We start from the raw sequence: 24650 nt of genomic DNA, 5'->3' as shown, positions 1-24650 counted from the left end.
CCCTGAGTCGGAATCAAGGCATGGCAAGCAATCATCACCCATGGTTTCTTGAGAAGACAGAACCTTGAGCTGAGGGCAAGGGCTGGCAGAGAATGCTCTTGCTTGCCCAACCTCGTCACTGTGTAGGTTCCAGTGCCACCTGCTGGTGGGGAGGAACAGCTGGCAGGAGACCAAGAATGGCTAAGGCTTCTGGAGAATTCTACCTACCCTGCGGGTAACTTAGCTATGGAGGTGAAGGTGGGGTTCAAACCCTACCTGTGGAAGGAAGGAGCTTGGTGTACCTAGGGGACTAATAGTAGATCACCTATATTTCAGCTGAGGGGAGGGCACCCGGAAAGTGAAGGTGGAGGGGGCACTACGGTGCTGTGAGAAAGGGGAGTCTCACCGGCCCCCAGATGGTGACACAGTCCTCCAGGCTGTCACGGAAGTTGTTGGGCTCAAAGGGGTGCCAGTGGGTGAAGCTCACGAGACTCCCGTCGGACCACTCGAAATTCATCTGCAGTTTCAAGTCATTGAGGCCAATCCATAGCTCCTCCACCTCTGAGGTACGGCACGGGGGAGGGAGGGAGGAGAAGACACTGAAGCCAGCCACGAAGGAAAAGCACATTCCTTGCGTTTCCCCCTCCCCTCTGCCCAGCACGGTAGCCAGGCAGCCCCTTACCTTGCTTGATCTGTTTAGTGATGAACTCCAGTTCAGCCATACTGTGGATGCTAAGCAGGTCACCCCCACCCCGTAGACACGCCCTCTTGGACTCCTGCCAGCTGCGCTTCTCAGCCTGCAGGCGGTAGCAGTGGCCCTGGAAGGGCTGCCAGCTGGGGTCACACTCCACCTTGACGTTGGTCCACCTGTCTATGGAGAGAGGCACATGGATGTGCTCATACATACATACATACATACATACATACATACATACATACATCACCCAGTGGGTGACACACACCCCCTCCCCAACCACAACAGGGCAGGCCCTCTCTGGCTGAGACGGGCGGGTGATGGAACACACTAGCATCCTAAGCCAGGATCACCGGTAAACAGGGTTTCCTGCTAAGAGAATCAAACTTATCTCAAAGCCCCTTTGCTTATTAAATGAAACCTCATCAAATAACATTCATTGGGCACCCCGTCTTTGTTGGCCTGGGAAGTCTTGTGTAAAAGAATTGAGGGGAGGAGTCTTGAGTGACTGAGGGGCCCTGTCAGAGATGGGGTGAGCAGCTAGCAACATCACAGGGTACTTCAGGTCTGGCAGCCCGGTCACATCACTTTGCCAGGGTCTGTCGCTAGTTCCTTCCCTCTCCAAACCTCCTCTGGCTTCTGAAGGCCCTCTCCTGCACCTGCACCCACAGAGGGGCCTTTTAGGTTTGTCCGCTAAGGAATGGCACTGAGGCAAACAAGTCCTCACTTGGGTCTTGGCAAAAGAAAACAAAATTGAATCCAACCACCCACAAGGTCAGGCTCAGGCAGGATTCAGTCTCGGCAAGAGTGAGGATGTGGGCCCATTCTATGCATTGCTCCAGATTAGACTTCTGAGACCAGCCCTATCCAGGTCAACTGCGGGGTGCTCCCGCCCTACTTCTTGCTAGAGACTCCTCAGAGGGGGTGGGCTGAGAAAGGGAACAAGCCTGTTCTGTGGCGCAAGAGATGTCAATCATCTTCCGCTAGCCAATGGGCAGAACAGATTTTAGTAGTTATTTAAGTCCAGGGGATGGGGTGGGGGGGCCGAGGGAAGGAAGGGTCCTCTGGAAATGTGGCCCCTGCTTTGGAAATGACATGTCCTTCATAATGAGACTGGCCAGAACACAGAACTTGTCTTATTGCCTAAACTAGGCATCCTGCAAACAGTCAGAGGCTGAACAGGGGCAGGAGAAGCTAAACCAGGGCTCCCCACACGAACCATGGGGTGGGGGTGGGTTCTTGAAATGTCCCCTTCTTCTCCCTCTCTGTGAAGGTTTTCATGGGTAAACCCCTACTTTAACAACCCATAGCTACACAAGCTGGACAACATGGCTTTACCTCAGCAAATGCCAGCCAAAGAGACGTTCCTCAGGCCAGGCCAGGGCTCCAGCCTTACACTAACATTGCAAACAGTAATGCATCCATTCTCAATTTGCAAGTGAGGTTTCTACACCTTAGAAACCCAGCTGTAGGTCCAAGGCCACATGCCAGAGGGGAGGCAGTCCCCAAAGCAGGCCCTACCCATCACCCCACACTCCCAGGAGGCCTCCAGATTTATCTCTTTGAATCAAACCTTTGAGCAAGGCACTCCCTGGCTTAAAAGCCCACAGAAGCCTCCCGTGGGCTACCCAGCCCCACTCAGTCTTGGGAGACTGGCTGCAACCTGCCTCTCTGCACTCACGTCAAACACCCTGCTTCGGAATCACCCGGGGGAGGGGGTGTCTTGCTAAATGCAGGTTCTGATTCAGTTAATCTTGGGTGGGGCCTCCAAGTCTGCTTTGCTAACAGGCTTCCAGGTGCTGCCGGGCTGCTGGGCTGGTGTCTGGTTCCCTCTAAAGTACAGGGCTCCAGCACTTAGCGCTGCAGGCATCCACACCTCCCGCCTGCAGTTGTCGCTGCCAGAACCGCTCCCCTCCCACACCTCTCTCCGCTTTGTGTGTGCAGGTGCACACCGTGCATGCAGAGGCCAGAAGACAGCCTTGGGTTCTCCTTAGGTCTCAGCCACTTTTTTTTTTTAAGTCTCTTGCTGGCCTGGAACTGAACAAGTGGGCTAGCCTGGGAACCAGTGAGACACACGATCCTCTTGTCTCTGCCTCCCCAGCACGGGAATTGCAGGTGCACCCCACCACACCTGGCTTTTTTTTTCATGTGGGTGTTCTGGATTATGCTCAGGTCTTACTGAGCTACTGCCCCCCAGCCCTCCTTCTGCCCTTCTAAACTTGCTATCAACCTGAAAATCTCGGGTCCAACATCGCATCCACGAAATCCTTCAACTTTCAAGAGCTCAACCCTCTCCCCCCTCACATTTATTACATATTTTCATAGCCCATAGCTCGCCGTATTCTAAGTCCTAAGATGCCTGTGACCTCCAGTGGACTGTGCTCGCCACAGGGCCTAGTGAATACTTGCTGTCTTTATCACTGGTCCCAACAAAATGTTCACCCAATGACTTAATGGCACACTCCAATCTCTCCAGACCCAGCTGAATAATTGAGAGAGAATCAGAGCCACTTGTGTCAGTAGGGAAGGAGAAGTGCTGAACTGGCCTGTGGCCGTGTTGGCCTTGGCCCCCTGTGACCGGCTCACCTGGCTGGATAAGCTCGGCTGTGGCTGTGGCGTTGGGCTTCTTCTTGCAAACATAAGGTAGGGCGATGCTGCAGTCATGGTTCTGCCAGCCACCCGAGGACTCGGTGCGGATCACCCCGCAGTTCTCCTCACCTGGGTTGTCCGGCTGATCTGTGGGACAGGCGGGGTGCCAGCACCCCAGGAGAGGGAAGCTCATACTGTGCCCCGCCCCCCAGCCCTCTTCAGAACCTCCTGTCTCCCTTCACTCCCTGGATGTCTGCATTAGCACAGAAGCCCAGCCCTCCATACAGCTCTGTCCATCCCACCACCAGGTCACCGGGTCACCCTGCATTCTAGCCTGGGCTCACACCATTCTAAAGCCCCTAATCAACAATGTTTATTTTAGCCTCTACCTCCCCAGGTAGGCCCTGGGGACACAGATGCAGCTATGTGTGTCTAAAAACTGTGACTAGAGACTGAAATTGGGTTCGACCCCTAGTCTAGACCAGGACTCATTTGACTGAGTAGGGTGCCGGCAGTTCCCACTTCACAACATGCACTGGGCACATTCCAGGAGGGGATGGAAAAGTCAGCTTCCCACCTCCAGAGCAGGGTAGAAGGAAGCCAAGCACCGGGAGGGGAGCAGGATGTCCCCATGTCTCACCACTCTCCCAGTTGAGGTACTTGAGGGGCGAGTTGTCTGACCACTGCCAACCTCCACTGGTGTCCAAGTCATTAAGGCCAATCCACAGTGTCGAGCTGTAGCCAGTGAGGAGCCCTGGTAGAAAGTGATCACTGAGAAATAAATGCCTTCCTTGGCCCTCCCACAGAAGAGTCCAGGTCCTGCCTGGTGGGAGCAGGGGCTGACCTCAGACTGCTGGTGGCCCCCCCACCCCCAGCACGGGTCAGACTTCAACAGGCTGAGCCACAGGAGGCTGCCCCCCACCTCACCGTTGATGTAGGTCTGCTCGTGGATCTCCGTGATACTCAGCAGGTCGGCACCCTGCTGCTCGCAGCTGGCCCAGGCCTCCCTCCAGGACAGCGTGGATTGGAAGTTAAACTGGTAGCAGCTGTCAGTCAGCTGGTCTTTGTCCCAGAAAGTCTCACAGTCGTTACCTGCCACGGCCACAGATGGGTCGTGGGTCCCTCCCTCAACTCCCGCACAGGCTACACCACGGAAGAGGGACTTCCGGTCCCGAAAGCTCTTCAGCCCTCTCTGAGTCTGTCCGCCCCCCCAACCCCAGCTCCCCGTCCCTCATCGCCAGCCTCCCTCCAGGGCTCTCTACCACTCTGTCTGTTTCTCACTCTTGATGGGGCAGAATCCCCAGCGCTCATCTTTGCCGTAGTCCTGGGTGGTCGCACACCACAGATGCCCATCCTCCCGGCCAGTGCTGGTGCAGCCATGGAACCACTGATTGTCGTATTTGAAGGGAATGGTGCACGGCTTCCCGTGGGAGTTTCCCTGGATGGTGTAGACCTCTACAGGGGAAGAGAGCCATGCCTTGGTGCCTGGACCCCCACAGACTGCCTGCCCTGGACCCCCACAGACTGCCTGCCCCACCCCACCCCAAGGGAAAAGCCACTATAACCCAGGAGACTGGGAATATGGGCCATGGCAACCGACAATGGCTTTAAAGAGAGAACCAACCTCTAACTAGGAACATGGGACAGGGCTACTGACACCCCACTAGGTGGGAAAAGGGCTTTCCAACCCCTCCAGTATCTTCCCAATGTCACAGAGGGCTGAGCCAGCCAACCAAGCCTCCAGGCTGCCCCCAAAAGTTCTATCTTGGAACATGGGTGTCCTTCCAGGAAAGAATTCCAAAGATGGATCTGGTCACAAGATCTTGAGTGACTAAGGTCCCCATTAACCACCCGCAAAACCTGTGTTGTTACCATGGTGTCTCTCTGGAGGGTGAACGTGGCGGCGTGGGGGGGGGGGATGTGTCATTTAACTTTAGGATATTCATTTTAAGTCTTTATAAGCAGTATTAATCTTCAATTATTTTAATTACTTTAATATACTATCAGGATTTTAAAAAGTCGATGGCATTTTATTTAGGTGGTGGGGAACATACACAATATATTAAAGTCTGAGGACAACTTGCAGGAGCTGGTTCTCTCTCTCCTCCTGCTATGTGGGTCCCAGGGATTGAACTTAAGTTGTCAGGTTTCTTGACAGGTGCGGACAGGTGCGCTCACCCACGGAGCCGGCTCACCAGCCCCAATGTCATGTTTCTATTGTCTCACAACTAACGCAACCTGGAGTGGCTCTCTTGGCCCCTTTTCCTATCTCCTTTCAGCTCAAAATGCTTGTGCCACTTCCTCCCCCACCGCCTCTCTATGAGACATAGCCCAGGTTATCCTCAAACACACTGTGTAGCCAAGGCTAGCTAGCCTTAGTCCTCCTGCCCACACCACCCCAGGGTGGGGAGTGCAAACCTGAGCCTTGCCCGCCTTAAAAGCTGCCATGTCTTCACAGGCAGCACTCTCTAAGGTCTTTAGCAAGGCTGAAGACCCTTCAGGCTCAGCACAATAACGCTATCCTCCTTATAGGGTTAGCCTTTGCCCAGAAAAAAATCTGATTAGTCTCCGCAGCCACTGCACTTCCTGTGGTAAATCACTTTCCCTGGGCATGAATCCTTGTCTTGCAGGTTCTCTGTCACTTTATGGGATGGTGGAAGCTAATTTTGAAATTTTCATTATTTTTACTTTCTAATCTTTAAATTTTCATTACATTTTGTTTATTTAGTGTGTTTTATAGGGCAACTTTCAGGACTTATTTCTCTACTTGCACCATGTAGGTGTCGGGCAGCAGGCACCTTTACCTACTGAGTCACCTTGATGATCTTTAATTTTTAATTATTTCCTGTGTGTGCACATCATGCAAAGGTGTGTGTATATACACACGCAAGCATGTATCCATAGGCACACATGTGCACATGGAAGTAGTTGTCAGCACTGACCCCCATGTCCCTGTTTGGTTGTTTCCAGTCTCAAGGCCTTTGAATGTCTCCTCCTCCTGACAATTCACATTTCAGAGGAAAAAGAACAAATTTGCATCTTCAGAAAGGCCCTCTCTAGTCTCCTAAGAAACCAGCTATCCTCTATATAATCTTCTTTCCAATGTTTACTTCTGATCTTTTTTGCCATCTGGGTTATCTATGAGCTACCCACTTTGGGTTTTTCTTTTCTTTCTTTCTTTCTTCCTTTCTTTCTTTCTTTCTTCCTTTCTTTCTTTCTTTTTTTTGTATGTGTGGGGGTGTGTGGGTTGGGGGGGGGGGTTGAGACACATTTTCTCTGTGTAGCCCTGGTTGTTCTGGATCACTCTATAAACTAGGCTGACCTCGAACTCAGAGATCCACCTGCCTCTGTTTCGGAGTGCTGGGATTAAAGGTGTGCACCACCTCCGCCTTCTCACCTTGGTTCTATGACAGGGTCTCTCATTAGCCTGACTCTTACAGAGTCAGCCAGGATGACCATCCCTGGAGCCCCAGGCATCCCCCTGTGTCTACTTTCCGAGTGCTGGGATTATAAGCATGTTGCCCTACATGTCGTCTTTTTATGCAGATTCTGGGGATTTCACCTGTGTCCTCATACTTAAGTGACAAGCACTTTATTAAGTCATCTCTCCAGCCTCTGTTTGAATTAAAAAAATAAGGAAATTAAACACTTTGAAGTTAATTTTCCTAATTATTTAAAACTTCTTCCTGTTTAACAGTGACTGCCAAGGGTCCACAGCTGTCAAAGGCCTTGTTTTTCTAGCCCTGTCCCTTTGGCACCCCTTGCCAGCAAGCAGCCCCTCACCATAGTAGGGCCGAGCACACAGGTCCTCCTCACTGCCATAGATGTTCCATTGGCTGCTGCGGGTCTGGTCACCACGCTCAAGGGCGCCAGGCTTGGATGCATTGCCAGCACGGGCCCCCAGAAGCAGGGACAGCTGGTCCCCTAGTGTACGGCAATGCCAGCGAAGACTCAGGGCCTCTCGGTCGCATTCATACATGCCCAGGGAAACCGTGGTGTTGGCGACCGGCCAGCCTGTTCCCAGGCACTGCATGGAACCCAAGTTGAAGAGTCGATTCCGGGAGACCCACTTCCAGCGCTGGGCTGGGAGACTGGCGTTGCACACTGGGGTGACTCGGACCTGCACACCCTGGGCCTCCAGACAGCCCTGCATCCCCTGGCTGAAGATGAGGAAGACATCAGGTTCTGGAAGGAAAGACAGAACAGGAAGTCCTCACAACCTTGGCCTTGATGACTGCTAAGGCCTGCAGGCCCTGCCCATGCACTTGTCTCGGTGTCAAGTCGCTTGGTCCTCTCTGTCACAGTTCAAGGCAGGGTGAGGGTCTGACATGCTCCTGTATTCAGAGATGGCATGGCCCATTCTCGTTCAGCCTCATCACCACCCGGAAGCAGGATTGGACCTCTGCCCAACTCTACAGTCAAGCCCAACTCTCCAGAGCACATCCATCTCTCATACACACGTGCCCTTTGTCCATGGCTTCATTTTCTTTACTGTAGTTACCTACTGACAACTGTTGTCCTAAGATGTTAAATGGAAAATTCTAGAAATAGCCGGGCGATGGTGGCGCACGCCTTTAATCCCAGCACTCGGGAGGCAGAAGGCAGGTGGATCTCTGTGAGTTCGAGACCAGCCTGGTCTACAAAGCGAGTTCCAGGACAGGCTCCAAAGCCACAGAGAAACTGTCATTATAGTATTTTTATAATTGTCCTATTTCCTTACCGTGGAGGTTTGAAAGAAAATGGTCCCCCCAAAAGGAGTGGCACGGTTAAGAGGTGTAGCTTTGTTGGAGTAAGGGTGGCACTTTTAGAGGAAGTGTGTCACTGCGGGGGTGGGCTTTGAGATCACATAGCTGGTTCAAGCCACACCCTGTGGAAGCAGGGCAGTCTAGTGCTTGCTTGTCCAGCTGGTCTCCAAGAGGCAAAGCCCACGGAAAACAATTTCACACTCAGCAAGGACCAGTGGACCTCGGGTCTGCACAGTACAGGACCTCGCTGAATTCACGCAGCTTGCGGGCTCTTTTCTTTCTCATCACATTGGTGATTCTTTGGGCAGTTTTTAGTTTTACTCTGTCCGTCACACATGCCACAGAGGCAATTTTCCCCAAAAAGTCTGTTCTTTCTCAAATGTTTCCCCCTTAGAATCAGCAGAGAGCGAAAGCTTCTCAAATTTCTTATCTGGAATTATTAACTAAAACGCCTAGTCCTGGAGCTTTTCTGGGTCAACAGAGACAGTTAGGTATGGATGAGAAAACAACACTTGGAGCATTAACCATGTGTCATGGTTCTGGAAAGGAGAGCAGGGCACGCACACACAGAACAGAGGAAACCCTCAGGAGCACACACATGGTGTTAGCGGTTGAGAGTAAGTTCCCTGGACGCCAAACATAGTATCATTGGTAGGGTCTGGTATGCTCTAATAGGAAAGATGTAATGCAGAATGTGGGGTGAGAGATCCATCTTTACCACACACAGGAGCTTATATTGGTGGGAGAAGCGTGGTATGGTGGGTGGGGAAAGAGCGCCTTATCAAAGTCTGCCTTGATCCTTTTGTAGAAAAGGGAACTGTATCTTCTTATCTTGCAGGCATGAAAGAATTGTGCAGGTTTGAATATTGTAACCAGAGACTGCGTTTCATTTCCTGGCCGCCCAGACCCAAACAATCACACAGAAACTATATTAATTACAACATTATTAGCTCAGGCTTCTTATTAACTAAATCTTAAATTAACCCATTTCTATTATTTTATATTTCACTATGAGGCTCGTGGTTTGTTACCTCCTGCTTCTTGGGCGACTACATGGAGTCTGCCTGATTCCACCTTCTTTCCTTCTCTATTTCTGCTTGGATTTCCTGCCTTGCTATATTCTGCCCTGCCATAGGCCAAAAGAGCTCCTTTATTAACCAATGGCAATAAAACATATTCACAATATACCCACATCAGAATATTGTTGTCCTTAAAGCATTGTGCCCATGTCCATTACTTCTTAACTTTGTCACCACAAGTCGCTGCCAGCTGACTTCAATGCTGCAAGAGCAGGGGGTGTCTGGCTGGTACTTAGTTAAACCTGCAAAAATGCTGCACTCTGTGTCTAGAATAAGGTTATGTAGGGGGCAGGAAAGTGTATTTGGGGAAGCATAAAAGGGAACAATGGGAGCTTTTGTAATGATTATGATGTATTTCTCAAAATATGATGTGTTTCTTAAAAGTCAAAAATAAGAACCAATAATAAAGCCATTCATGCGACCCTGGTAAGAAAAACCCTGTTTAAGTATAAATAAAGATGCTCATCAGAGCTATTCAGGGCCACTTGAGCGCAATCCACCTGGTGGTCAGACTTCTTCCTTGCTCTGACACCCCTTGCCTGTCTCAGAACCTGAACCAGAGCCAAAGCTGAACCCCAGCAAGACTCAGTGTCTCAGGCCACTTCCTGTTACCTGCAAGTTACAGAACCCTCAGCTCCTTCTGGAGCATCATATCTGCCTGCAGGCTGCTTCGCTTCCAGCCATGTCATTAACGGATTAAACCTCTGAATTATTAGCAAGCCACATGAATTAAATGTTTTTCCTTTGTAAGAGTTGCCATGGTCATGGTGTCTCTTCACAGCAATAGAAACCCTAAGACACAACATTAATTTCTTACTGTGCCCAGTTTATGTCCCTGTTGGGTTGTTTCCCAGTCTCAAGCCTTTGCACTATTTCCTCTACCTGACAAATCACATTTCAGAAGACCAAAAATACTACTAATAATAATAATAATTAAAAAATCAGATTTCAGGGCTGGAGAGATGGCTCAGCGGTTAAGAACATTGCCTGCTCTTCCAAAGGTCCTGAGTTCAATTCCCAGCAACCACATGGTGGCTCACAGCCATCTGTAATGGGGTCTGGTGCCCTCTTCTGGCCTGCAGGCATACACACAGGCAGAATATTGTATACATAATAAAAATAAATAAATAAATAAAAATGTTTAAAAAAATCAGATTTCAGAACCCTCTCTAATCTAATAAACCACAGATATGCTCTATTTTATGGTTTGATTATAATTTTCCTTTCAATATTTACTTTTGATACTCCCCCCCCCCCATTTGAATTACCTGTGAGCCCGATGCTGGCATTATCTGGTAATTTTTACTTTCTACTAGACACTGTGGATAATGTCTACTAATTGTTTTAGACATCTTTATTTAATGTGTATATGTGTGTACCTGACTGTATGCATGTACACCGCATGCACGCAGTGCCTAAGCGATACCCGAGAGGACACTGCATCCCCTAGAGCCGGAGTTATAGACAGTTGTGAGTTGTCTAAGGTGGGTGCTGGGAACTAAACCTGGGTCCTCGGGAAGAGCAGCAAGTGCTTGTAGCAGCTGAACCATCTCTCCAGCCACCGTGTCTATTATATATCAGATATCATGGGTCTTGTGGATGATGTTCTTGTGGATATGATTCTTTAAAATTTCCCATAAAGATTGTCGAGTCCTGTTTTGACAGGCAGTTACATTCACAGTGGATCACTTGGATCTTGTGGAAGGGGAACTTCAGGCTTTGTCATGCCTTGAGTCTGAGGGTGTACCCCTTAGCCTTGGACTCAGTCTTGAAGTAAGGCCCCACTGGGGTTTTAGAAGACCTCAGATGACGACCTCAGTTGATGACCGTAGGCCCCTTTGACTTGGTGGAACTTTCTTGCGAACTCTGTTCAGGAGATAGCTTAGACAGAGATCCACTTGCCCCTGCCTCCCAGGTGTTGGAATTAAAGGTGTGAGCCACCACCTCCCGGCTTAGGTTTTTTGTTTTTGTTTTTGTTTTTTTTCTAATACGTAGTGCCACAAACTCCTGTCAAAATACTATAGTGAAGCCGGGCGATGGTGGCGCACGCCTTTAATCCCAGCACTCGGGAGGCACAGGTAGGTGAATCTCTGTGAGTTCGAGGCCAGCCTGGTCTACAGAGCTAGTTCCAGGACAACCTCTAAAGCTACAGAGAAACCCTTTCTTGAAAAAACCAAAAAAAAAAAAAAATGCTATAGTGGGAAGTTCCAGTGGGGCCCTGTCCCTCAATTCTGAGAGCACGGGTGTGTGTGTGTGTGTGTGTGTGTGTGTGTGTGTGTGTGTGTGTGTGTGTGTGTAGGGGTCCTCTCTGGCAAGATGCATGTGAGCTTCACTCAGTACCATCTGGGTGGCTGCCACAGATAAACTTCCTGTCACTGGCTGTCCACCCTTGATCTGCTCTTCTCCTCCTATGGTCTGAGTGTTTACACCCTTCCCCAAATACCTATTTTGAAATCTTAACCCTTGAGTGAGGGTGTTAGGGCGTGGGCCTCTGGGAAGTGATTTAAGGGTAATCACATTAATTAACAGGATTCATGCCCTTATAAAAGACTCCCTGGGGCAGGGCTGGGGATGTAGCTCTGTTGGTGGAGGGCTTGCCTAGCACACACAAAGTCCTGAGTCCAATCCTCAACACCACACAAACCAGGCGTAGTGGATGCATGCCTGGAACCCCACCGCCAGCAGTCAGGAGGTAGGAGTGGGAGAATTAGTTCAGTCGTCCTTAGCTACATAACAGACTTCAGGGCCAACCTGAGCTAACCGAGTCTCCACTGCCCTTTCAACCTATGAGGTAATAGTGAGAAGAAGGCCGTGTGGGAGGAATGAGTGTCACCAGACACTGAAGCTGTCGACGCCTTGATCTTTGACTCTGTAGCTTCCAAATCTGGAACCTAACAAGTCTCTGTTATTTATAACCCTTCTAAGTGTGATGTTTTGTGATGAACACAAATGACCCCCTATTTCTGGAATAGAGAAATATAACTAGAACCAGGATTTGATCCAGACCTACCCAATCTTCCTTTAAGGTTGAGTATCTTTGTGGGATGCACGTGTGTGTATGTGTGTGTTACGATGTATGCACATGTCACGTATATGGGTGCATGAGCCCACATGCCATGTTTGGAGGCCAATATTCTGCTTTATTCTCTTGAGACAGAGTCTCTCAGGGAACCCGCTAGGCTGGCAACCGACAAGCCCAGCGATCTTCCTGTCTCTGCCCACACAGTACCAGGGGCCGAGGTCCACGCGCAGCCACACCTGGCTCCACCCACCCATGGACACAGGACTGAACTCAGGATCCCATGCTTGCACAGCAAGCCCTCTTACCCCCTGAACAACCATCACAAACCCCAGGCTGGCTGTGGTGTCTAAAATTCCACTCCAGGGAAGACAACAGCAAATGAAAGCAGCCATAGCAAGGGAAAGGGCCTGGGAGCAGAAAAGAGCGATGATATTGCTCGCTTTTATAAATGCTTCCCAGAGGGAGGAGTGGACAAAATGGCTCAAAACTTCTGGCTGGCGTGGGTCCCCAGTGGGACGGTGTCTTTTGTTCCCAGCCAGCTAATCCACAGGCAATACCAGCTCAGTCCCAGTCAGACTGAAGGTGCGGTGACAAACGTCTGATGAAAGAGCCGGGCGGTGGTGGCGCACACCTTTAATCCCAGCACTCGGGAGGCAGGGGCAGGCGGATCTCTGTGAGTTCGAGGACAGCCAGGGCTGTTACACAGAGAAACCCTGTCCCAGAAAGGGGAAAAAAACACAGAGAGAGACCAAAAGAGGTCCACACCAATCGGTAAAGGCCACTCCAATCCCCTTTCACCTGACAGATGAGAAAACTGAAACCCAGAGAAGGGACTGGGACGCCCAACCATGCCTTTCAGGACCCGGGCTCCCTCCTGTTCCATGAGACAAGGGTGCATGCCTCCTACAGCCACCCTACTCCTGGGTTCAAGTCCACCTAGCTTCCTGGAGTACTTGCCAAGGTACACAGCACATTTCAAGCAACAATGGACCCCAAGGAAAGTCCCAGCACCTATCACCATCTTTGCCCTCTTGGGATCTACAATCTTAGACAAAGACAGCGATTTGGAACAAAGAAGCCCTTAAATTCCAGCGGTCTGGTTGGGCTATGAGAGAGATCCTAGCTGCCTTCTTGGGGTCAGAAAGCCAGGTCAGGATGGAGCTCTGGAAACCCGAAGACCTCGAGGCAGAGGGGAAAACTGCGGGTCATGAGCTGCCGTGACTGTGACTGAAAACAGACCCTGGATGAGGAACAAAGACCAGAGAAGAGCTAGAGGGCAAAGGAGAGGCGGAGGAGAGAATTCCTGTAGGTGGTTCTCGGGGACCCAGCCAAGCCAGGGGCCAGGGCACTTGGACATGGTGCAGGGACATAGCCTTGGCAGAGCAGAAAGCGCTGATGAGGGAGCAAAGGGAACGTAGGCTTGCTGAGAACCGCTCCGAGTCCTCTGAACCCGTGTTCTCACCAATCTCATACAGAGCAGGCGGGGGGGGGGGGCTAGAGGTGCAGAGACCTTATGCCCCAAAAGGGCCCCTCCAGCCTCGTTCCTCCCACAGTGCACACCCACACACCTGGGAGGACAGGATGCCAGTGTCCATCTCAGAGATTCCAACCCCCAACACACCAGGTCTGACAAAGTGACCACTTGTATGCTTGCTGTCAATCACCTCATGCGGGAACAGTGCCACCTGTCAAGCTGTGGCTCAACACGTATTTATGAATGAATAAATCAATGAAGCTAGTCAGTGGCCTGTGCACTGGGCAGCGGTTGGGTGTAAGTCATGCGTTCATTCAGCAAACGCTTGCTAGGAATGTCAGGACTAGGAAGGTAACTGTGTTGTAAGCTGCTCAGCAAGTACATGGCCCTGTGTTCAACCGCCAGCAGCACACACACACACACATACACACACACACACACACACACACACACAGCACCCAGTATTCATATTTGAAACATCCAAGCATATCCACCCAGCATGGAGGCATATACCTGCATTCTATCCCAGCCCTAAGCTCATCCTCAACGACATAGCAAGTTGAAGGCCAGCCTGAGCTACGTGAAACTCGATTAAAAACAAAAATAGGAACAGGGAGGAGGAAGGAGTTTTATAGGTCTTGAGGACACAGCGGCAGATCCCAGCCCTCCTTACAGTCTGCTGAACTGAGGTTTGGAGATGATGATGGCCGAATCCCTAGCCTCAGGGAGCTGCCCGCCCTTTGTTTTTGTTTGCCTAACAAGCTTCCCCTTTCTTCTCCTTCCCCCTCCCCCCCCACCTCCTTCTATATAAACAATGAGCTATGGCTGCTCGGGTGGACACACCAGGCTCACTCTTGACTGACCACAGTATCCAATCCCCTTGGCCACCGTGATGTAAGTGACACAGAACTCAAACCCGGCCAGGCAGAGAATGAGCCGAGAATAAAGAAAGTTTTCTTTTTGTAGAGATCTCTAGATGGAGGCTGCCAACAATCAGGTTTCCTATCCTGAAGGGGTAGACATAAAAAGAAACAGAGCTGAATACTGGAAGGAGAAGCACGCTCCACTAACACTGGACATCGAGTCTCCAGCCCTGCGCTCCCGTGTCTCCCCTGAGCTCTGCTCCCATTCTGTGAACTACCCAGGATCATGACCTTTGTTCTCTTTTTGCTGTTGGGGGTAGAACCCAGGTCTTTATACACCCTGAGCAAGCGCTCTGCCACTGAGCCACACCCTCGGTCTGTGTTGAACTTGCCTGCTTTATGCTCGTATTTTGTTAATTTTAAGAATCCTTGGGACCAGAGCCCACCTTCCTTACTCTCCAGGAGGTGGTTGCTCCAAAATCCCTCTGCCGTTGACAGACCGGTTTCTTGAGTCCGCAGTGGTAGGTGGGTCCTTCCAGGGGAGGCTGGACCCCCAGTGCATTCTCCTGACCCCCCTCCAACTGCTCCCCTAACCCACCAGCCCTCTCAGCCCACGCTGACGACAGGCCAGGGTGAAGCACTGTCCCGGGCATCAGAAGGCAATTAGAACTGAGAGGACACGGCCTTTGCCCTTGTGCTGTTTACAAGGAAGCTGGAGAGGAACATCCTGAAGCAATTCATGAAAACGCTACAAGCCACACACCAACATGTGTGCAAATCGGCCAGCCTGAAGGCAGACTGCGCAGCTGGAATGGAGGTGCTAGATAGAAAAGAGCTTTACGGGTAACTGGAGTCTATCTCTCCGGTACAGCCTCAGAGACCTCGAGACCTCAAAGCAATGGCCAGACAAAAGCCTGTAGTCCACTCTTTTGGCATCTCAGATGACCAGGTCATTGCCGTGAAAACGTATTCCCATACACGGAGACAAGTGGGTTATTTGAGACAGTTTCTCTATGGGATGGTCCTGGCTGTCCTGGAACTCATTTTGAGAACAGGCTGGCCTCGAACTCATTGAGATGGACCCGCCTCTGCCTTCCAAGTGCTGGGATTAAAAGCGTGTGCCACTACTGCCTGGCTTGGCAAGTGGGTTTTAAAGCAATGTGCCTTGATTAAAGAGATGCCTGTCTTCTTTCTCTCCTTCTCTCCCGTCCCCCACCCCAAGGTTCTGCTGGAGTCCCGGGTCAAAGGCTTGCTGAAGGCTTTGCTTCTCCACAGAAACTCTCCTCGCTGCTCTTACAGCTTGCGGGACTCCTCCAGAGCAGACCCAGACAGAGGGCTGAGGCCCTGGCTAACCAGCTGCTCTAGATGACAAAGCTGAAGACATCACAGTTGAAGGAAGCGGCGGAGAAACTAATTCTAGCACAGCGCCTGGCACGCAGCAGACTCTCAGGCAATCTCTGTGGAGGGAAAAGGCCTGTCTAAGAAAACCCTGAAGGCCCTAGCAGAGGAGAGGACAGAGGGTGTTCCAAGTTGGGGAGCCGCGCAGGAGCAAAGGCCAGACTCTAGAATCTGAAATTGGGGGCCCGGTACCCATCTGGCTTAGCTCTTGAGAGCTGGTGACTTTGGCGTGGGAGGGAGCTATGACCCAGAGAAGGCATTGCAGGGTGGCCTCCAGCCCTTCAACCTTTCTCTTGTTATTCTCCCCAGGTCACACAGAGGCAGAGGTCATTCCAGGGAGAGCCAGAGGCTGGCCACAGGGCTGCTAGCCAAGCGAAACAGCTGTTTTCAATTGGCCTTAAGGCCAAGCCTGGAAATGTCTCCCCGACTCAGCAGAAGCTGCCAGCTCCGCCCTGCTAAGGGGCCAACCGTGGGGACCCAGCAGTTCACTCAACATTCCCTCCGTTAGCCTGCGCCCATATACCTGTAGACACACTGATCCTCATCCCTCCGTCTTAGGCGCCCAGTCCTCCCCCCACTGCACCCTATCCACACCCTGGAGTGGGCTTCCCTCTCCCTTTCTCGTTGCTCAGCAGTCATCTTCAGTTCCAGTCTGTCCGAACTGCGGGCAGTCGCTGCCTCAAGCGCAGTACGCTTAAGCCTTCGCCCACAGCGCTCGCCCTTAGACCCTTCCTTGCTCCAGTCCTGCGGAATTCATTGCTTTCCAGACATACACTTCTTTCTGCTTTACTACGTGGGTTGCTAAGTGTGCCATCCTGTGTCTGACGGGAACGGGTTTAGTGGCGGGACAGAGCTCTTGCAGGAGTCGGCGGGAAGGCCCGATTCCAATGCTTTCCTGCTTCCGGGGGATATGCAGGTACTGTCCCAGGGAAAAGGTCTCAGTGGGGCTTGCATCCTGGGTTCTCTGGGAACACAAATCACCACCTGGCTCTCTCCCTTGCTGTTGGGAGTGTTGGATCTTAGCCAGGTGTGGTGGCACATGCGGGCAAGCCCAGTACTCAGGAGGCTCAAGGCAGGATGATTGACAGGCCAGCCTGGGTTACAAAGTGAGATCCTCACCGCTCTTCTACAGGAACAAAATTCACTTGCCAGTGGCCATGTAAGGCAGCTCAAAACAGCCTGCAACTCCAGCTCCAGGGGATCTGACACCCTCTTCTGATCTCCTAGGGCACCTGTGCACATGACACATATTCACACAAGCACATACACACACACATAAATTTTTATTTGCTTTTTAAAAAGCAACTTCAAAACATACACACAACATGAGGGGGCGGGGAGTATGGAACTCACTCCGCCTTTGTCTGATGGCCTTTGTCCTCTCAGAACCAGGCACTAAAATCCTTTTCAGCCTGCTACTTCCCAGGCTTATCTTCCAAGACCAAGAGCACAGCCATATAGAGCCCACAGAAGCAGTGGAGGGACCCTAGACTCTCTTTGCTCCCCTCCGGAACAGCTCCTTCCAGTTCACTAGGACCCAGCCCTTCATCCACAAGCATCCCAGGAGCCGACCACACCCACGAGGGTTTGCATCTGCAGAGGTACCTGGCACCACCCAGATCTGCACCCAGCCGGCCAGGACCTCTCTCCAGAGGCCGTCTGCGGGTCCGCAGCCAAAATAAACAGCCCAACAGCCACTTCCTTCCCGATGAGAGCACTTGCACAACCACAGATACTATGACGGCAGGAAATGGTTTTCTGGGCCAGTGAAGTCCAACCCCGTCGCCCCAGGCTAAACTCGGAATCCAGACCCGGGCACGCGTGGGTGGAACACATCCACACCAAAGTGGATGCCCTTGGCACCCCTGCTAGGACCTCGCCACCACCACCACCGGTCACTACTTTATTAAAGCAGGTCCCCAAGGCTCCTGTGAGCCAACATGTGTGGGAGGAAACTGTGAGCATATTATTTCATAACATCATTGATAGGAGCCTCTTCGGGTCCCAGCCTGCGTGCCAGGTTAGACACCCACATAACTGACAGAGGATCAATGGCGGAGTGAATGTATTTGGAGACATCCACAGAAATTTGAGGACAGCGGGTGTTTCTTTAAATTTAATTTTGACTTTTGTTGAAGCTGGGGCATCAATGACTGAAAACTAAAACACTAGGAATATTATTTTTCCTCTTCCCAGGGATGGTGCTCAGAGGAACTTATAATAGTCAAGCGTGCCTCCTATATCGAGGAGTGTAAAAATCACTGTAGAAACACGGAAGGCACAAACATAGAGTCAGAAAAAAGAAATTAATATGAAGCTTTTTAAGTAAGGCCTGTTCTATGAAAAAAAAAATTAGAAATATGAGAAGGGCCCCTCCTGCTTACTATAGCAACAACAGAAATAAGGCTCTCTTTTGGGTCAGTCTGTGGTTTCCAGTTTTCCATGGAATGCCAAGTAAACATTTCAGGAGGGCTGGAGAGGCAGCTCAGGGGTTAAGGGCACTTGCTGCTTTTGCAGAGGACCCGAGTTCAGGTCCCAGTACCTCTGTCAAGCAGTGTTTCACAAACCCTGTAACTAACTCTACGAGATCTGGCATGCTTCCGGCCTCTGTGGTACTCACAAAGACATGTCCATCCATACAGGCACACACACACACACGCACACACACACACACACACACACACACACACACACACACACACAGCATTTTTTAAATTATTTGTTTTTATCTTATGTGCACTGGTGTCGCCATGGGTGTCAAGTCCCCTGGATCTGGAGTTAACAGACAGTTGTGAGCTGCCATGTGGGTGCTGGGAATTGAACCCGGGTCCTCTGGAAGAACAGTCAGTGCACTTGACTGCTGAGCCATCTCTCAGCCCCCACAAATAACATTTAAAAAAAAATTATAAACATGTACAGAGACCAAAGAAATACAGGATTATACCAAAACATAATGATGTGTTACTGAGAAGTTAAGGCTTTCAATATTAACATTCCATTCAATTCCTGAGTAGGAGCATTCCAAATTATTACCACTTGAACTCAAAGGCAGAAATTCTCAGCTGTCTGCCAGAGATCTTCGCTGGCTGATTGGCTCCTGAGGGCTTGGGTGCTGTCCCTGGCTTCTCTGAGTCTGGGGTCAGGAGGAGATTTTGTTAAATAGCAGCTAAATTTAGAGGGCTTAAAAATCATGGCATCATCACTCCCTAGCAACCAGAAGGAACATATAGCAAGGCTAAATGATTGCCGAGAGCCCGCAAACAGTGGACTCTGGGCCTTTAAAGTTTTTGTTTTTTGGGAGGCAGAGGCAGGGGGATTTCTGTGAGTTCGAGACCAGCCTGGTCTACAGAGCTAGTTCCAGGACAGGCTCCAAAGCCACAGAGAAACCCTGTCTCAAAAAAACAAAAAAAAGAAAAAGAAAAGAAAAAGAAAAAAATTTTTTAAATGTGTGTGTGTGCACGCGTGTGCATGCGTGCACACCTGTACGTGTGTTTGGGAGGGGGGGGCTGCCCAAAGGGGCCAGAGGTTTAAGATACTCATATCTGGAGTCATAGGCAGGTGTGAGCTGCCTGACGGGGGTGCTGGGAATCAAACTCTAGTCCTCAGTATGAACAATGCGTGCTCTTCACTGCTGACTGCTGAGCCATCTTTCCAGCCATGAATCTTGGTCTTTTTGTTTGATTGTTTTGTGTTTGTTTGTTTTGTTTTAAAGACAGGGCTTCTCTGTGTAGCCCTGGCTGTCCTGGACCTCGCTCTATAGACCACACTGGCCTGGAACTCAGAGATCCCTCTACCTCTGCCTCTCGAGTGCTATGATTAAGGGCGTGTGTCACCATGGCCTGGCTTGAATGTTGGTCTTTTTAATAGATCGGATAGTTGTTACTGTTCTAACCCGCACAGCACGGGGGTGTGATCACGTGACTTTTGTGTGTGATGTGTGTGTATCTGTTGTGTGTGCACACACGTGTGGCTGCTGTGGTGAGGAAGTCAGGGGAGAACTCAGGTGTCTTGCTCGACCACTCTTCATCTTAGTCCCTCGAGGCAAAGTTTCTCTCTGAACCTGGAGCCACCCTCCGCCCCAGGAGTGACAGGGCTACAGGTACTGGTACAGCCACACCTGGATTTTCTTTCTAAGATGTGGGTGCAGTGGATTTGAACTCAGGTCCTCACAATTTTGCAGCAAACACTCAGACCCACTGAATCATCTGCCTTGTCCCCATAAAACTTATGTTCAATAACGTGAATAAAATTGAGAATTCGTACTAATTATACCAGTACAACCTACAGAAACCAGGACTGTACCAAGCAAACATGTTCACCCTGCATTGTGGACTGGGGTACAGCACGACCTGTCAAGGTTTTCCATGCACTTGCTTGTAAATTCTCATAGTAACCCCGAGAGCTAGGTAAAATTATTATCTCTATTTGATAAATGACAAAATTGATACACGTAATGATGATTTTTGTTTGTTTCATTTTGAGACAGGGTCTTGCTCTGTAGCCCTGGCTAGCCTTGAAGTCCCGGCAATCCCCCTGCACCAGTTTTCTAAGGCTGGGATTATTGCTTAGGAGGCCGGGAAGACGGGCTTCAGTCTAGCTTTATGTAGCTGCTGCGGTATTTTAACTGATAGCTCGCAGGCCGGCTGTGTTTGGCCTTCGCTGCCTGTGGAAAGAAAAGCCAACCAACATTTAAAACTCGAGAGATTTCACATGAAAATATGAATTTCCAGCTTTTCTCAGAGGGCTGGCAACAGTGGGCCGGTATGCCTGCCAGGAATCAGTCACAGGAACTAGTGAAGCTGTACATGCAGGGGTATGTGGGGCCACTAGCCTCCCCGCCACCCCCTAAAGTAAACTATACCATATATTTCCATACCGGCACTGTTGTTTCTCTGAGTGATGAAGCAGTCTTTAGAGTCCTTTCTCTGAATATTAGCAACTACCACAGGCCACTTGTGCTGTCCCACACGTGACCCCAGCATTTGGGAAATGGAGGCCCTCAGGTGCCTATCAGACAATAAGAACTTCTGTGCGGACTTCTGAGAAACTCTACCCTGGATTTCGGGTGCTATTTGAAAAAACGGACGAGGAAAATAAAAATATGTCTTTAAAACTTTAATTAAAAAAAAAAAATACCTCGGAGGACTGGAGAGATGGCTCAGTGGTTAAGAGTGCCCCCTGCTCTTATGAAAGACCTGCATTTAGTTCCCAGCACCCATGTTGGGGAGACTCACAGCCACTTGTAACTCCAGCTCCAGAGGATCCAGAGTGCTAACCTAACTCATGCTCACGCGGAGAGACTGCATCCTCAGAAAACAAACCAACAAAACCCATGCTTGTTTGAAATCTATTTGCCTGTCTTAGGGAGAGAGAGGGAAGGAGAGGGAGAGAGAGGCGGAGGGAGACAGAAGTGGAGAGGAGGGGTTCCGCATTCTCGGTGACACACTGCATTCCTTTCGTGATTCGTGTCTCCAAGTCTGCACAAAGTGACTAAGAAAACATGACAACTCCTATATGAGCTTTTCACACTCCTCACTGTCAAGCTCCTGACCCGACTTCAAGAAAAATCTGCTTGGTTTGAAAAGCACAGCATGGCTCTACGTGCAGGGAGTTTAGACTCTTTCCTTGCCCGTGAACGTTAAGCATCCTCTCGACAGTTGGGTGTTAGCGGGGCACACCCATTATGCCAGCACTAGAAAGGCTGGGGTAGAGGATGGGTGTTTGTTTCTGGGGCCAGCCTGGGCTACCTAGAAAGACCCCCAACTTTTAAAAGAAAAAAACTTTCTCCACAAGTTCAAATCCCTGATTAGGTCCTTGGACTCTGAGCTAACTGCCTGGGACTGTGAGCCTTGATCTGGAGAGGGTACCAACACTTGTCCCATATGGAAGGAGTGCCAATGATGCCCTCCCGTACCCAGGCACCACTCGAGGGGCAGCCACTACTGTGCCTCCAAATTCAGACAAGAGGATCTGTTTACGTTCCTACCACACGGGGCCTGGGAAACGGGCTTTGTAGATGCAATTGGGATAAGAAGAAAGGATCAGAGGAAATAACTACAGATTAGAGTGTTTACTCTTCAGAAGAATTAAAAGAAAAATAAACCCACGGTCCAGATGCAGAGCCCTCTCCCAGAATTCCCAGGCTCGCTGGGGCCCGAGAAACCATCACTGGCTTTCTTTGAACTTCTAGGCTCTCTCAGGTCTCTCTGGAAAGGGGGTGCAGGGAGGAGAATGTGCCAGGGAAAGGAGGCTTCTGGAAGGGTCAGGGACCACGGCATCCTTTCCCTCTCTGCCACATCCTCACTCTGCAGAGAGAACTCTGAAGGCAGCTGTAGGGGGAAATGAAGTCCCAGGGAGTAAGCACAGCTGGAGGAGAGCCTGTGGAAGGAAATGGGACACCACCTACACCCCTAGGCAGAGCAGACCAGGGACGGGAGGAGTAAGCAGGGGACCTCCACCGGGATTCGCGGCAGTCAAGGCAGTTCCAGCCTCGGAGTCTAGGTTCCTCTGGCTATTTACAGCCTAAGGACTGGAGGGACACGCTCTGTTTTCTTATCTGTGAGTTAAACTGTGAAATGCGACCTCTGCCTCTTCAGGAATTTTTTGTTTTTGTTGAGACAGGGTTTCATTCTGTAGCCCAGGCTGGTCTGGAACTCACTCTATGGACCAGGCTGCCTCCTACTGCTGAGTTTATAGGCATAAACCATCATGTCCAGTCTTTGTTCACAGGTGACTGGGGGATCTACAGAGTACTGACAGATCTCTGGAGACATCTGTCTCCCCAGTAAGCCATTGAAGAGACGAGCCATTCCTTAGTGGTGAGCATCCTCTTTGTTCTGTGTGGACAGGTAATGAATCCTCTGTCACAAACTCTTTAGAAAGAGGTCTTGGGGACGGCAGAGAGAGCTTGGCAGCTTTCGACACAGGGTTTCTCTGTGTAGCTGTGTAGTTTTGAGGCCTGTCCTGGAACTCACTCTGTAGACCAGGTTGACCTCAAACTCACAGAGATCCGCCTGCCTCTGCTTCCCGAGTGCTGGATTAAAGGCGTGTGCCACCACGGGGTGGCTGCCACACTGCTCTTGCAGAGGACGCAAGTTCAATCCCCAGTTCCACATCGTGCAGATCATAGCTGCCTGGAACTCCTGCTCGGGGACACTGCCTTTGGGTACCACCTGAAGTGCTCCAGAATTTGAAAGTTTCTTTTCTTAAAAAAAGGGATTTATTTTGTGTGGAGTGGTTCCTTTCTACATGTATGTTCCTCGTGGCCAAAGAGGTCAGAAAAGGGCATGAGATCCCCTGAAACTGGAGTTATGGATGGTGGGAGCCACCAGGTGGGTGTGAGGACTGAACCCAGATCCTCTGCAATAGCAAGAGCTCTCAGCCGACAAGTCACTTCTCCAGTGCCAGTTTCTAAATGCTGACAGGATACCACAGTGGAAAGTTCCACATGTGATCCCATGGAAGGTGTCATGCGGTCACTCTCCAAACACAGGCTCAAGTCCCGTAATCCTCACACTTAAGAAACTAAGACAGAAGGAATGCCAGGAATTTGAGGCCAGCCTGGGCTACAGACACGATCCTATCACAAAACAAATAATCAAAAGCAGAACAGAACAAAACAAAACAAAAAAAGTGCATTGGAAATATTGCCTTTGGGCTGGAGAGATGGCTTAGAGGTTAAGAGCACTGACTGTTCTTCCAGAGGACCAGGGTTCAATTCCCAGCACCCACGTGGCAACTCACAACTGTCTGTGACTCCAGTTCCAGAAGATTAAAAAAAATACTGTCTTCAGGTTAGAAATACACAGAACATAAACAGACAGTGCTGAGACTTGGTCCCATCCCCAAGAAGTCTCATTATGTGGCACACGCAACACTTCAAACCTTCTCGAGCTAGGCACGCTCCGGAGAGTGCATGGAGCGTTCTTCATTGTTTGAGTTGTTTGCTATGAATAGGTATAATTTCTGATATCATAAAGGTATGGTCTTGCACTGGTAGGATGGCTCAGCGTGTAAAGGCGCTTGCCGCACAAGCCTGATGCCCTGAGGTCGGTCTGTGAAGCCCATGCCAAGGTGGAAGAACCCAACTCCACGAAGCTGTCCTCTGACCTCTATGACCTCTATGCACACGCCATGCCATCAGCACCATCCCCGTTAATAACAAATAAAAGTAATTTTTAAGTATTTTTTACCCGTGTGGTGTGCATATGTGTATGAGTATTCACGCGCATGTGTGGATGGGTGTGCACGTGTGTATGTGCATGAACTCGAATGTGTAGACCAGAAGTGGATGCCCTCCTGCAGCAATCTCCACCGTCTATGTTGAGGTGGGTCTCTCGTGTGGACTTGACGCTCACTGAGCCTGCTTGCTCTGGGGTCCAGCTGTCTATGCCTTCTGAGGGCTGGGACTGCAAGCGGGCCACAACACCTGTTCAGCATTCACACGGGTGCTGGGGAGTCACACATTAGATCTCATGCCTGTTCAGCAAGTTCTTGACCCATTGGGCCGTGTTCTCAGTGCTCCTGGAACATATATGCTATGTACATTTTTTTTTCTTGTCATTTTGCAGTTTTGTCTAAAGTTGGTTAACTGCAGTCCTGCAGATGTGCTGTGCTGCTGAAGGCCTAGAGAGGGAACCAAATTTAAGATGAAGGTGTCTTTTACAAAATGTATCAATAAGGTCAAAGTGGGTATATTAGACAGACCTGTAATCCTAGCACTTTCAAAAGGCAGAGGCAGGAGGATTGTGAGTCTGGGGCCACCTTGAGCTATATAGTCAGAACCTGGACCCAAAAGCAGGGGGTGG

General features: G+C 50.3%; 1 protein-coding gene across 2 annotated transcripts in view; it reads right to left on the bottom strand.

The window, feature by feature from the left end:
* Mrc2 (mannose receptor C type 2) overlaps positions 1 to 24650 on the bottom strand; it is a 56135-nt gene that overhangs the window by 17805 nt on the left and 13680 nt on the right. For both annotated transcript variants that reach the window (XM_005369414.3, XM_026777192.1), the window contains exons 2-8: positions 7046 to 7447; positions 4544 to 4717; positions 4190 to 4354; positions 3903 to 4016; positions 3260 to 3409; positions 662 to 850; positions 386 to 540 (exon numbers count right to left, since the gene is read on the bottom strand). In XM_005369414.3, the coding sequence (XP_005369471.3) occupies positions 386 to 540; positions 662 to 850; positions 3260 to 3409; positions 3903 to 4016; positions 4190 to 4354; positions 4544 to 4717; positions 7046 to 7447 (1349 nt within the window). The remainder of the gene's footprint in view (positions 1 to 385; positions 541 to 661; positions 851 to 3259; positions 3410 to 3902; positions 4017 to 4189; positions 4355 to 4543; positions 4718 to 7045; positions 7448 to 24650) is intronic.

This window comes from Microtus ochrogaster, unplaced genomic scaffold (assembly GCF_000317375.1).
Source record: "Microtus ochrogaster isolate Prairie Vole_2 unplaced genomic scaffold, MicOch1.0 UNK48, whole genome shotgun sequence".
In the NCBI taxonomy this organism is placed as follows: Eukaryota; Metazoa; Chordata; class Mammalia; order Rodentia; family Cricetidae; genus Microtus; species Microtus ochrogaster.
The sequence above is the reverse complement of the archived record's forward strand: the minus strand, read 5'-3'. Positions and strand labels throughout refer to the sequence as shown.